This window comes from Triturus cristatus, chromosome 9, assembly GCF_964204655.1.
Source record: "Triturus cristatus chromosome 9, aTriCri1.1, whole genome shotgun sequence".
Classification (NCBI taxonomy): Eukaryota; Metazoa; Chordata; class Amphibia; order Caudata; family Salamandridae; genus Triturus; species Triturus cristatus.
This window is the reverse complement of record NC_140592.1, coordinates 411,999,724-412,014,114: the sequence shown is the minus strand read 5'-3', so window position 1 is coordinate 412,014,114 and position 14,391 is coordinate 411,999,724. Positions and strand designations below refer to the sequence as shown.

The following is a 14,391-nucleotide window of genomic DNA, read 5'->3' as shown; positions in this document are numbered from 1 at the left end:
TTCCCTAAAAGGTGAAGTCTCTCAATGTTTAATTCAGTATGTCCCTCGTGGCCAACAAGAGTAGGGATATATTTCTCTAGGAATGGTTTTATGTCATCCCCTTTTGCATCCCAGAGTAATCCATACTTCATCTAATCTATCATGACTGTTGTTATTCTTAAGGCCTTCTGCTTGCTTTGTGAGTTGTGAGACATCTAATTTCAATTTGGATATTCTAGAGAACAAATCCTCTATATCACTAATTATTTTCTCAAGTTCACAGACCCTATTCTCTTTCCAACCCACCTGTCTTCAGTTTGTTTCAAATTTGTAATGGTGCATACTAGCACATGGGAAGTTACCTCCTGTGCAGGCATTGGGCTACAGCTGTGATCCCATACCTTTGTTTTCTCAGAAAGGGATCACTGGAACAAGTCCAGCAGATAGATGGACCAGAGATAGACATCAACAGAAGTTAGTTTCACACCTGCTTGCATGACAAGAATTACCATTCACTACCCAGAGTAGGTCCCAGACTCCTTTTGGGAAGACCTTCACTCACAGAGTTTTGAGTTGACCCTGCCCCAGACATGAAGTGTAGGAAGGGTGCTTATCTCGCTAACGCACATGAGAGTGAGAATGATAATAGTATAATAGAGTGTTTTGAGAAGTGAGTGTGAAAGAGTATGTCATTTCTTTTTTTGTTGCCTTTCTGCGACAGGGAATGCTGTGAGCAAATCATCTGTATGCTACACAGCTGTCTTGTGGGTGTGCTTTATTTGGAAAATGTACAAAGGGGTATTCTTGATCCACCTATTACGAAGAGTAGTTTAGCACATTTAATATGTAGCATTCCTGCTCCAGTATAGCTACTCCCACGCAGAGAGGAATGCAACCCAGTTGGGATATGTTGTGCAGAAAAAAAGGTTACTATTAGTTGACAGTTTCAGACTGGAAACCTACATGTCTTCTCGCTGTAGTGTAGATCATTGTGTGATGACAAAGTCCATCTGCTTTATCTTCTCTGCTGTAACATGAAAAATCAATGAGACTAAACTCTAACTTAAAGCATATGTGACTCTACATGAACAGACACCAACTAACACCCTGCCCTCTGACAGGACCTAGAGTCACCTTGCTGCCTTCGAGGGCCAATAGTTAATGGTCGTTTGCCCTCACAAAAGGTGGGCAAATCACCTATCCAGCCAAGAGTGTTCTTCATTCAAGCTTTTGGCAGACATCATCTGTCAAGGCACTCTATCATTTATCTGTTTCCTTCATTTCATTGAAGATATAGAACAAAAAGGGCAACATGAACGGCCATATCCTTTTGCGACTTGCAATTTGTGAATGTTAGCGACTCAAAATTTGCGAGTCGCAAAAGGAAATGCGCTAATGTGTCTTAGACACATTTTGCGATTCCCAATGGGGTGTCAAATGACCTGCCTCATCAATATTCATGAGGTAGGTCGTAATTTGCGACCCATTGGGAATGGGCAATAACACAGGGATCGTGGCCTTCTGGGGACAGCAGACACCCATGTCTGTGTTTGCTTTTTAAATAATGCAACTTTTTTTGTTTAAATGCAGCCTGTTTTCCTTTAAGGAAAACAGGATGCGTTTCAAAAACCAAAATTAAATGTTTCAGTTTCATTTTTAAAGAGTAGGCAGTTGTCCGTGAGACCACTTCCTGCTCTGAAAAAACGTTTTCGCTGCCAATCACAAAGGGGAAGGGATCCCCCGGGGACCCCTTCCTATTTGTGAATGGCTTACCACCAGCTTGAAGTAGGCAGTAACCTGCAATTATTTTGCGACTGCATTCCGGTCACAAAACAATCGTAGATGCCCATGCGACTTGCTATTAGGAAGGAATGCCCTTTGGCACGCCCCTTCCTAATAGTGAGTCGATAATAGGTTACCGACTCACAAAATAGGGTTGATACATGCTAAAACCCTTTTTAGCAGTCGCAAACGGCCCGAATCCCTGTTTGCGACCACTAAAAATAGTCGTACATATGGCCCAAAAGTCTTTCCTCAGATCAGAGCCTTTTCCCATTGCTGCAGCCCAGGAAGTGCTCATTATCCATTGTTACAAAGAAACTGATTGATCAAAATGCATTTAAGCATCAATAAAGACACTTTCAGAGTACCTCCGCCTTTCTCTTCATTCCATCAGTACAATGTAAAAGGGATTATATACTACTGGCTGGACTGCAGCTGAAAGAGGGCAGTAGGCAATTTGTAACATGGAAGTTCATCATGTTTTTCTTGGGAATGTGTTCCCATTTTATTTTATTTTATTTTTGCAATGGTAGCACCACATTGCTCCTCAAAAGCCAGACTGGTCTCCAAAATATTCTCTGGCTTTGGTGATCACCGTCTGTTTATAATATCCACCTTTAGATCCAAAGGTACCATCAAACTCTGAACGTCTACATGCAGAAGATTATGGACCTGACTCAGCGGTTGGAAGCAATGGAAGGATCCTCATACACTGAGCTAGAATTTGAGCTGTTGAAATTGGAGATCCAGGAGATGGAGATGCTCATCCTGCAGCTGAATGCAACTATGGGCGGAACCAACGTCATCGTACATACACTGTATGAGGAGGTAGGTACAGGAAGTATCTGTTCCTTTAACAATGAATGTCATTGGAAAATATTGGACTATTTTTCTGTTTTACTCTGAGCTTCTAAAGCCTCAAAATAGTAGGCAACACATAGATAATAAATAGTAAAGTACCCCTAAAAACATCTATGAATATGGCAAGCTTAGACAGGTGAAAAACTGCACCAAGACTGTCATTGTAATTCAACAAAAGAATCAATATTTTACATACATTTCTAAATAGACAGGTTGTAAGGTTTGACAAATGATATTCTATAGTCTTCATAGATAAAAAATGCATACTAAAGGGAATCAGGCATACTTGCACCTGAAGAACCTTTGAAGCTAATTAAATGAGGTGATCAAACTTATGTGAAGTGGAACATAATATTTAATGCTAATAGAGTATGCTTTACCAAAACTGTATCTGCACAGACATTATACAGTGTGTGGAATGCAGGGATTGGTAAATGTTAATGAATAATGGCTCCAATGTTGTTGAAGTCTTAACAACACACACTATGACATCATTTTTCAAATATCACAGATTTTACTCTTGGAATTTTAATTTTTTTCTTAGATATTGATTTTCAGCTTCGGGATGCTCAACACGAGGGTTTGCAGCCCCAGCATGGTTATGAATACTTCCCGCAATCCAGGCCAGATTTACAAACCTCCATAGATACAACCCAAATTGATATTTTATATTGTGTGGGCAATGAACATGAATAGAGGTAGAAGTCTGAGTTGCAGCTCTCAGATACTTCGGTTAATGCTCCTGCAGAGTGTGCTTAACAGGAACTATAGGAACCCTCTACCATGTCAGTAGGGCAGGGCCCAAGTTACTCACAACATACATCCTTTATATTGTGAATACCATGTGACATAATATATCAAATTATTTCAGTTCTTAGCTTGCTTTCCCATTGGGTCATTCACAAGAACTTAAATAAGAAGAACAACTAGACAAAGCAGTTCTGTTTCAGCATATATGTTTTAATGTTTGTTATTAAACTCTCTATTTTTTCATCTCACTCTCTCTTCTTATTCCTGGTCCTCTCTGCAGATCAGGAACATTTCAGTGATGGTGAATAAGCTGCAAGCATATGACAAAAACAACATTCTGCTGGTGCGCCGTGAAATCGTGTCTCTGCGGGAACGTTTGGAGGAGTGTCAGAACCACCAGACAAAGCCCACCCCACCTCCAAGCTACGGTCAGTGTCACATGTTCAAAACTATCCTCACGTTGTATTTATTCCGCTACTCGATGCTCTTCCTTTCTGGGACATTACATGTATAATTTGTGCAAGCTCTGGTTTACAGAATAGAATGTTTATAATATTGGAGGTATTCAGTGTTTATGTTGTAAATGAATGAGTGCCTGCCCTAAGCAGCTTGGAAGCCCGCAGTCAGTGCAATTAACTGTCAGCGCGCCGAATATCAAAGCTCTGTACTCCTCAATTCGCGACAGCTCCCTCCATCGTTATCTCACTCTTGCAGGGGCCTATGTTCTCCCTTTGTGACGGTTTTTCTGTTTTTCTCTTCCTCCGTCCTTCTGCTTTGGGTGATTTTCCCTCTATTGTTATTGGTAAATGTCTAAATTGGATAAATATGTGCCTGCCCTAAAAAAAGAAGTGCCAGTGGCCGCCACCGGCAGCCACCGGCTCAAATTAAGTACTGGGGAAACAGTAATGTCCCGAGAAAATGACAGAACTTCCCTGTGATGCTTCACTACAGGTACCTACATCGCAACCCCATTCCCAGCCCTTGTTCGGAGCCCCCTTCTGTCATCTATCACCACCAAAGCAACAGCAAGCTGAGATCTGTCTCTACCTCCCATATTTAGACGATACAAAACTAAAACAGGATCTACAGAGACAGAACCAAAATCATTGCAAGAGGCAGCATTGAAAACTGCTATTGCAATGAGTTTGTGGGTTACTTATATTTTGGTAGAGCTGAAGCTCCACCACAATTCTTTGCCAAACTGACAGTTCTCCTGCCCCTCTTAGGGGGTTGTGCAATGGTGGAGTCTCCACTGGCTCTGCAGGTAAACAGCCCTGTTCCTAGTATTCAGTATTTCCATTCTGAACATACCAGCCTTTCATCCTACCTCCTGTATTGTTATTGTATGTTATGTCATGTCATGTTCTGCCATAGCATTTTATGTGTATTTATAAAGTGCACCATCACCTGAGAGGGTATCCTTTTGCTGAGCACGTGAGAATACCTAGCCCAGCAAAGGTAGGTTGGTTGATTTAAAAGTCAGTTCTTCATCTTCCTGAGGTATTGAAAAAGTGATGATGAGGCCCTTATGTGAAGTGGAGAAGTTGTTCTTTGCTTTAGAAGTGACGTAAGAGAATCCCCATTCTCTTAATCTGGTTCTGTAAATATGTGGGATATATGTGAGTTGGAGTCCTGCTGAGCGGAGATGTCTGGGTGGTTGGTGGTTGGTGGAAGTAAATGCAACTTTTCAAGTAGATGGGGACTATGTTATGTAGTGGCTTAAATGTGTATGTGAGTTTACAATACTTATGTGTGTGTTTTGGGAGCTAGTGGAGTTCCCTGAGGTGTGGTGGGATGTGAGTTCTATGGAGGAGGTTCAGGATTTGTTTGGATGCCTATTTCTGGATGAGTTGTAGTATTCTAATGAGTTGTTTGCCGATCCCAGTGCAAAACCATAGTCTAACTTAATGGTGACTTGAGTGTGTGACAGTTTTTCTGGTGTGCTCAGAAAGCAACTGAAGATCTTTCTCAGCATCGTCAGGATGTGGAAGAGAGACAGAGTGACAGCGTTGACATGTGAGGTCTTGTCAGGTTTGCTGTCAATGATGATTTCAAGGTTGCAGGCATGGATAATGGGTGTGGCTAGGGGTCTGAGTTAGGCTAGTCTCCAGTTGGAGTCCCTTGAGGAGGTGCTCTTGCCGAAAATCAGTTCTTGTGTCTTGTCAGAGTTGAGCTTGAGACAGTTGGCTTTCATCCAATTATTTACTTTGGTCATGCAGGTGTGAACTTGATTTTTGTGTTGGCGTCTTATCTGAAAGGTAGAGTATGAGCTGCATGTCATTGGCATAGGAGAGGATGTTGATGTGTGTGCGGATGATAATGGCCAGAAGAATCATGTATGCCTTGATATGGGTGGGGCTGAGTGATGAACCTTGAGGCACACCAGAACTTAGTTTGCAAGCTTCCGAGGAGTAAGGTGCCAAGCTGACAGCTCATGTTCTAGCAGTTAAGAAGTAGCAGATCCAGTGGAGAGAGGGTCTTTGGATGTCAATCTTGTGCAGGTGCTTGATGAGCATGAGTTGTGTGACTGTGGAAAAGCTACAGAGAGGTCCAGGAGAATGAGGGCTGCCTTGAGGATGGGGCCGAGTGGATGGCTTTATGGCAGCAGTGGTTTGGACGGTGGTGACAGTGGTCTACGTGGTCACAGTTTGTTCTGTGGCCATGATAGGAAGTTGAATTTCAAAGGTCACGGAGACTGGGAAGGGTTGTGTGACATTATCATGCATGCATTCACCACGCACGTTTTTACTACGCATACCACTACCACGCATTCACATTCACTCACATTTGAAATACCTTCACCATGCAATCCACTTCCATGCATACTTTTACCACGCTTACTGTTAGTGTAAAATCCAGTCACAGTCCAACACTGCCACCTACTGTTCAAAAGTTACACATTCATTCTTAAAACGTTATTGTTAACTATATATATATATTCACTGAAAAAACCATAGGTTTCAGGGACGTTATACTTAGTTGGACATTTCACTCGTACAAAACCAGAGAAATTCGGCCTTTATAGTTAGTTGAGCTTAGTATAACTCGCGTCCCTGCAATGCACTGCTGATGATGTCACACATTACATAATTCATGACATGGTCAGTGACATCACTGATGACATCTCAAATGATATCGCGACCTGCTGTGGCATAAATTAGAGTCCTGGGGCATACCCCCGACCCTTTTACACGCTATAGTCCAACTCCACACGGAAACATGGATCAGAATCAAGTTGGGTGAAGGCTCCCAAGTTTCCAGGAAGATTGGAACCAAAACTGGTGACAAACAAGGCTGTGTGCTGGCTCCACTCCTTTTTTACTTCTTTATATCAGATTAATCCCCATCACTTGATAGTGTTAACTGCCATCCACCTCAACTAGATGGAACCCGCATCAGCAACCAGCTGAACATCGATGATGTGGTGTTGCTAAGCCACACAAAAGTGGGCCTACAGAGGCTACTAGATGAACTGCTTCCCTATACCACAAGAAACTCTTTAGAACTGAACTTGCTAAAAACTAAAACAATATCTTTTGGGAAGCAAAAGAGGTCACGCGGAGGGTGGTACTTCAATATCAACATCTCACTACAAATATTTGGGAATCTTTCTGGACACCAGATGTTCATTCGTCAAGCAAAAAGAAGCATTAAGGAACAAAGCCTTGTCATTAGAGGCCGCCGCCGCGAAACTGTTGAAACAGCTTCTTGGCCCAAGCCTAACCCCTATGCTAAAAGTGATGAAGGCGAAGATAACCAACTCTCTGTCTTATGGGCACAAGATCACGAAGGGCACAACAAGTATTTTATTAAACAAAATAACAATCAAAATTTTTAAACGTGCTTTTCGCCTGCCAAAATCAGCTTCGCCAGCCCAGGTCCGCAACAGACCGCACCATGCCCAGGAGGGTTCCCTGGAGGCCAGCCTTTGGCAGGAAATATCGAAAAACCAGACCAGTCAGAAATATCAGCAACACCTGGATCACAGTTTACAATTACTTGGAGTCAAAGAACTCTGGGGAACAAACCCCTCTCAGCCGGTGCTAAAGGTTGCCATCAAGAAGAGCGTCAGATTGGGGTCCTTTCATTCAGACAGGGCAACACTGTCAAAAAGGAAACACGCTTGGGCAGTCATTTCCAATTTCAAACCAGGCATCAAGTTGCCCTGTTTATCAAGCACATCTGCACTTTATTGGAAACAAAAGCTTTTAGCTCTGAGGATGGGCAGCTGGCAATTTTTAGAGAACCTTCCTGAATGGCGCCGTCCAGGCAATAGTATCAAATGCAGGTTGTGTGGCTATCACTCTGAAGCAATGGAACACATAGTTTGTGCATGCCCCGCTTTGCTTACAGTCAGACGGTCATTATTGCGGGAAGAAACGATCAGGCTAGGAGTTCGATCATGCCGGCAGGCTATAATAGCTGCCTTAAACCCAGACAACACCAAGCTGAATTTTGGGCTTACCAAATTTGTCAAAAAGGCGTCAAAACTGTTGGGAGACACTAGTGCCGCCAAATCTTCTTCATCTCAGCAGGGCGGCATTCAGTCTGCAGGCTCAATAACAGAACCCTAGACTGCCAATAATAGCCAATCAGATCCAGGCTGCCTAGCTGAACATTATCTGCCCACAATGCTTTTGGAGGTTTTAAGCAATTTATACGTTCTGTATTTTTTATTCAGTTTTCTCTTTTATGAATGATTCAAATGTGTGTTAAATTGTAATGGTTTTTAACCAAACAATAAAGTCTTATTATTATCAGCGAATTTCAAAGGTTTTTTAAATGCTAATTTCTAACTAGAACGTCCCTGTAACCTATGGTTTTTTCAGAGAATTTTAAAGGTTTTTTAAATGCTAATTTCTAACTATAATGTCCCTGAAACCTATAGTTTTTGCAGTGAATTGTTATGGTTTTTTAAATGCTACTTTCTAACTATAACGTCCCTAAAACCTATGATTTTGTTAGTGAATTTCTAAGGATTTTTAAATGCTAATTTCTAACTATGCCCACATAGGTAGGGCTTGTGCAGAAAGAGGAAGAAAGGTGCAGAAAGAAGCAAGAGATATGCAGAAAGAACCCTCAGAGGTACAGAAAGAGGCCTTGCTGCAAAGTAATCCTGTGCCCTGGGCACCCCCCAGCTTTTTTCTGATTGGTACTGGACAAGTGTGTGGGTAATGCCTGGTTCATTGCATTAGTGCCTGAGTGATTGCATGAGTGCATGGGTAATGCCTGGGTAATTTTCTAACTCCATGTGTAGTGCCTGGCTGATTGCATGAGTACAAAGGATAGTTTGTGGTGATTTTTTAAGTGCTTGGATATTGGTGGATGTTTGCATGAGTGCAAGGGTAGTGCCTGGTGATTGGAGGAATGTATGAGTAATGCCTGGGTGATTGCATGAGTGCATGGGTGCTGCCTGAGTTATTGGATAAGTGCATGAGTAGTGCCTAGGTGATTGCATGAGTGCATGGGTAGTGCCTGGATGACTAGAGGAGAAGGTGTGGCACCATGGCCAGGGCGACTGATGCCGGAATCTGGGGATCACGGTTCGATCCCCGGCGCTGGCGGCAGATTAGCCCAGCACCATGTGACTCTGGGCAATAGCTTGCTTAATCTTCCCGACGGCCCCCAGTGCCTAGAGACCCTTATGGGTGATTGTTTGCGCTTTACAAATGTGGATTATTATTATTACAAGCATGGTGCATGGTGATTTTTTAAGTGCATGCTAGTGCCTGAGTGATTGTAGGAGTGCAGGGGTAGTACATGGGTGATTGGAGCTGTGAATGGATTAGAAGAGTGCATGGGTAGTGCCTGGGTGATTTAAAAAATGCTTAGCTATTGCTTGGGTCAGTGCATGATTGCAGAGGTAATGTATGCATGATTGGAAGACTGCATAGGTAATGCTTGATTGATTGTATTAGTTTATGAGTAATGCCTGGATGATATCATGAGTGGATGGGTAGCGCCTGGATGATTGTAAGAGTGCAAGGGTAGTGTATGGTTAATTTATATAAGTGCTTCAGTATTGGTGGAGTGTTTGGATAACAGTATGGCTAGTAGCTGGATGATCGGAGTGCATGGGTAGTGCACAGGTAAATAGAGCACTGTATGGGTAGTCCCTGAGATATTACATCAGTGCATGAATAGTGCTTGGCTGATTGGAAGAGTGCTTTTGTAATTCCTGGGTGTTTTTGTAAGTGCACGGGTATTGCTTGAGTGATTTTGTAAGTGCATAGGTAATGCCTGGGTGATGGCATGAGTTTATCGGTAATACCTGGATGATTGCATAAGTGCATAGGTAATGCCTGAGAGATTGCATAAGTACATGAATAGTTCCCAAGTGATTGGAGGAGTGCATGTCTACTGGCTGGTTAATTGAAGGAGTGAATGAGTAGTATCCTGGTGATTAGAAGAATACTTGGGGAATGCCTAGTTGATTGGAGCAGTGCATGAGTAGTGCCTGAGTTATTGCATGAGTGGATGAGTAGTGCCTGAGTGATCAGAGGAGTGCATGGGTAATGCTTGGGTGATTTTGTAACTGCTTGGTTAATGTCTCAGTGATTGCATGAGTATGGAGGTAATGTATAGAAGATTGGAAGAGTATATGAGTAATGCTTGACTGATTGAATTAGTTTATGGGTAATGTCTGGATGATTGCATGAGTGCCTGGGTTGTTTCAAGGTGATTGCAAGAGTGGAAGAGTAGTGTGTGGTGATTTTATAGGTGCTTGGGTATTGGTGGAATGCTTGGATGAGTCTATGGCTACAAGCTGGTTGATTGAAGGAGTGTATGGGTAGTGCATGGGTTATTGCAGCAGTGGATAGGTAGTGCCTGCGTAATTGTATCAGTTGATGAGTAGTGCCTGGGTGATTGGAAGAATACTTTCATAATGCCTCGTTAATTTTGTAAGTGCATGTGTAATGCTTGGGTGATTGCATGAGTTTATAGATAATACCTGGATGATTGCATGAGTGTATAAGTAGTGCCTAGGTGATTGCATGAATGCATGGGTAGTGCCTGGGTGATTGGAGGCGTGCATGGGTACTGCCTGGGTGATTTTATAAGTGCTTGGTTAGTGGGAAAGTGATAGCATGAGTGCTTGGATAGTGATAGTGATTGGAGGATTGCATGGAAACTGCATGGGTGATTGCATGAGTGCATGGGTAATTATGGGCGATTGGAAGACTACATTGCTAATGCTTGACTGATTGCATTAGTTTATGTGTAATGCCTGGATTATCATATGAGTGTAAGGTTAGGATCTGGGTGATTACAGTAGTGCATGAGTACTGCCAGGGTCATTGGAGGAGTAGAAGGATAGTGCATGGTGATTTAATAACTGCATGAGTATTCGCAGAGCGATTGGATAAGTTCATAGCTATTGATTGGTAGCTGAGTGCTAGAACACGTGGTCCCCAGACCCCAGGGCAAATTAAGCAGTAGTTTAAAGTCTAAAATTGCTAAACTGATGTAGCAGCATGGTTGCCTGCTCCTAAAAGATGAAAGGCTAAGCGCTACAACACATGGTCTCTGCAGCAGGCTCTCTTCACACTGAGAAGTCCGTCCATGTAGGCTTGTGCCTTTGCATCATTACACTCGCCGGTTTGTGTGTTGTGTGTCATAAAACAGAAACAGCATATTCCCTAACGAGTCTGTTAAACAGCATGCCCAAAGAGCAAGTGCTAATGATTAAGTGCCCATGTGCGCAATGGTAGACCCCGGCACAAACTAAGCAGTAGTTTAAAGTCTAAAATTGCCAAACTGATGTAGCATCATGGTTGCCTGCTCCTAAAAGATGAAAGGCTGAGCACTAGAACACGTGGTCTCTGCAGCAGGCTCTCTTCACACTGAGCTGTCCGTCCATGTAGGCTTGTGCCTTTGCATCATTACACTCGCCGTTTTTTTGTGTTTTGTTGTGTTATAAAACAGAAACAACATATTCCCTAAACAGTCTGTTACACAGCATGCCCAAATAGCAAGTGCTAATGATTAAGTGCCCATGTGTGCACTGGTAGACCCCGGCGCAAATTAAGCAGTAGTTTAAAGTCTAAAATTGCCAAACTAATGTAGCAGAATGGTTGCCTGCTCCTAAAAGATGAAAGGCTGAGCTCTAGAACACGTCGTCTCTGCAGCAGGCTCTCTTCACACTGAGTTGTCCGTCCATGTGGGCTTGTGCCTTAGCATCATTACACTCGCCGGTTTGTGTGTTGTGTGTTATAAAAGAGAAACAGCATAATCCCTAACGAGTCTGTTACACAGCATGCCCACAGAGCAAGTGCTAATGATTAAGTGCCAAGGTGCGCAGTGGTAGACCCCGGCGCAAATTAAGCAGTAGTTTAAAGTCTAAAATTGCCAAACTGATGTAGCAGAATGGTTGCCTGCTCCCAAAAGATGAAAGGCTGAGCTCTAGAACACGTGGACTCTGCAGCATGCTCTCTTCACACTGAGCTGTCTGTCCACGTGGGCTTGTGCCTTAGCATCATTACACTCGCCGGTTTGTGTGTTGTGTGTTATAAAAGAGAAACAGCATATTCCCTAGCGAGTCTGTTACACAGCACTCCCAAAGAGCAAGTGGTAATGTTTAAGTGCCCATGTGCGCACTGGTAGACCCCGGGGCAAATTAAGCAGTAGTTTAAAGTCTAAAATTGCCCAGCTGATGTAGCAGCATGGTTGCCTGCTCCTAAAAGATGAAAGGCTGGACGCTAGAACACGTGGTCTTTGCAGCAGGCTCTCTTCACACTGAGCTGTCCTTCCATGTGGGCTTGTGCCTTAGCATCATTACACTCGCTGGTCTGTTTGCTGTGTGTTATAAAACAGAAACAGCATATTCCCTAACGAGTCTGTTACACAGCACTCCCAAAGAGCAAGTCTAATGATTAAGTGCCCATGTGCGCACTGGTAGACCCTGGCGCAAATTAAGTAGTAGGTTAAAGTCTAAAATTGCCAAACTGATGTAGCAGCATGGTTGCCTGCTCCTAAAAGATAAAAGGCTGAGCGCTAGAACACGTGGTCTCTGCAGCAGGCTCGCTTCACACTGAGCTGTCCGTCCATGTGGGCTTGTGCCTTAGCATCATTACACTCGCCGGTTTGTGTGTTGTGTGTTATAAAACAGAAACAGCCAATTCCCTAACGAGTCTGTTACACAGCACGCCCAAATAGCAAGTGCTAATAATTAAGTGCCCATGTATGCACTGGCAGACTCTGGTGCAAATTAAGCAGTACTTTAAAGTCTAAAATTGCCAAACTGATGTAGCAGCATGGTTGCCTGCTCCTAAAAGATGAATGGCTGGGCACTAGAACACGTGGTATCTGCAGCAGGCTCTCTTCACACTGAGCTGTCCGTCCATGTGGGCTTGTGTCTTAGCATCATTACACTCGCCGGTTTGTGTGTTGTGTGTTATAAAACAGAAGCAGCATATTCCCTAACGAGTCTGTTACACAGCACTCCCAAAGAGCAAGTCAAATGATTAAGTGCCCATGTGCGCACTGGTAGACCCTGGCGCAAATTAAGCAGTAGGTTAAAGTCTAAAATTGCCAAACTGATGTAGCAGCATGGTTGCCTGCTCCTAAAAGATGAAAGGCTGAGCCCTAGAACACGTGGTCTCTGCAGCAGGCTCTCTTCAAACTGAGCTGTCCGTCCATGTGGGCTTGTGGCATAGCATCATTACACTCGCCAGTTTGTGTGTTGTGTATTATGAAAGAGAAACAGCATATTTCCTAACGAGTCTGTTACACAGCACGCCTAAAGAGCAAGTGCTAATGCTTAAGTGCCCATGTGCGCAGTGGTAGACCCCGGCTCAAATTAAGCAGTACTTTAATGTCTAAAATTGCCAAACTGATGTAGCAGCATGGTTGCCTGCTCCTAAAAGATGAAAGGCTGAGCACTCGAAAACGTGGTCTTTTTTATTTAATTATGGGAGGGGGCAGCATGGCCCCCCTTCCCTAGGCCACTTCTGGCCCCGGGGACCCCATCCCCCAGGGCCTGGCCACCCTTTATTTTTAATTTTAGAGGGGTGCCACATGGCCCCCTTCCCAGGCCACTTCTGGCCAGGGGGCCCCCATCTCCCGGGACCTGGCCTCACTGTTAGGGACCGTGGGGGGAGCCCCAATGCCCCCATGGTCTCAGCCGGCTCCCCACCTCCTGCAGGAGCCGGTATTGCTTTTGCACAAGGAGAGCTGCTAACATGCTAACCAAAGCAGAGTTTGCTATGACAGGGGTGGGCTGCTGAAGTGGGGCCATGTGGCCCCCCTCTCAACGTTTCTAAAGCCCCAGGGAGGTGGTGGTCTCAGGAGCTTGGGGGGCCTGCGAGTCCCACTCACCCTTATTGTTTTGAAGCCCCAGGGAGGTGGTGGGACCCGGGGTTGTGGGGGGCTGTGTGACCCCAGTGAATAAATTAGAAAGCCCCGGAGAGCCGGTGGACCCGGGGGCTGCGGGGGCCCCTGCAGGCCCCCGTTACATAAATCAAAGTGCCCAATCAAATTAGTCCATCAGGCTGAAACATGTCGACCTTTCTTTTGACACAGAGCTCTCCTTCCTAGGTGAGGTGTTGTAGCCCTTGGCGTCACCAGTGTGGCATTAGGAGGAGACCCAGATGATGAAGCATGTCACCTCGGTGAGTGATGGGAATCCGTCCTAGCAATAGGTATGCCTAAACAATTCATTCTGGTTAATCAATTTGCGTGTTCTAGTATACCTTGCCTCACATTAGACCCGTGGATACATTTTGTTGTTTATATACAAAGACATAGAGCACACAGAAATGACAACTTCTAAAAGTGGCATTTCTAAAATAGTAATAATAAATCTGCGAACACCATCACTCAGCATTTATTACCACTATTCCAAACATACCAAACTTGATCACGCTACTCCTCTCATATCAGGAATTTTCACTGAAACACATATCAGGGAATCCCCAGTCCATTCCTATGAGAGGGCAGCCTCACCGTAGTGAGAAAACAAAATGGCTGTTTGTTACTACAAGGACATGCCACACAGTTAAGGCACATGTCCTACCTTTT

At 44.0% G+C, this 14,391-nt stretch overlaps 1 protein-coding gene across 1 annotated transcript in view; it reads left to right on the top strand.

The window, feature by feature from the left end:
* The window catches only part of LOC146798058 (olfactomedin-4-like), a 79,719-nt gene that overhangs the window by 42,832 nt on the left and 22,496 nt on the right, over positions 1-14,391 (top strand). Inside the window, exons 3-4 of the mRNA XM_085627904.1 lie at positions 2,383-2,589; positions 3,653-3,800. Coding sequence (XP_085484030.1) covers positions 2,383-2,589; positions 3,653-3,800 — 355 coding nt within the window. The remainder of the gene's footprint in view (positions 1-2,382; positions 2,590-3,652; positions 3,801-14,391) is intronic.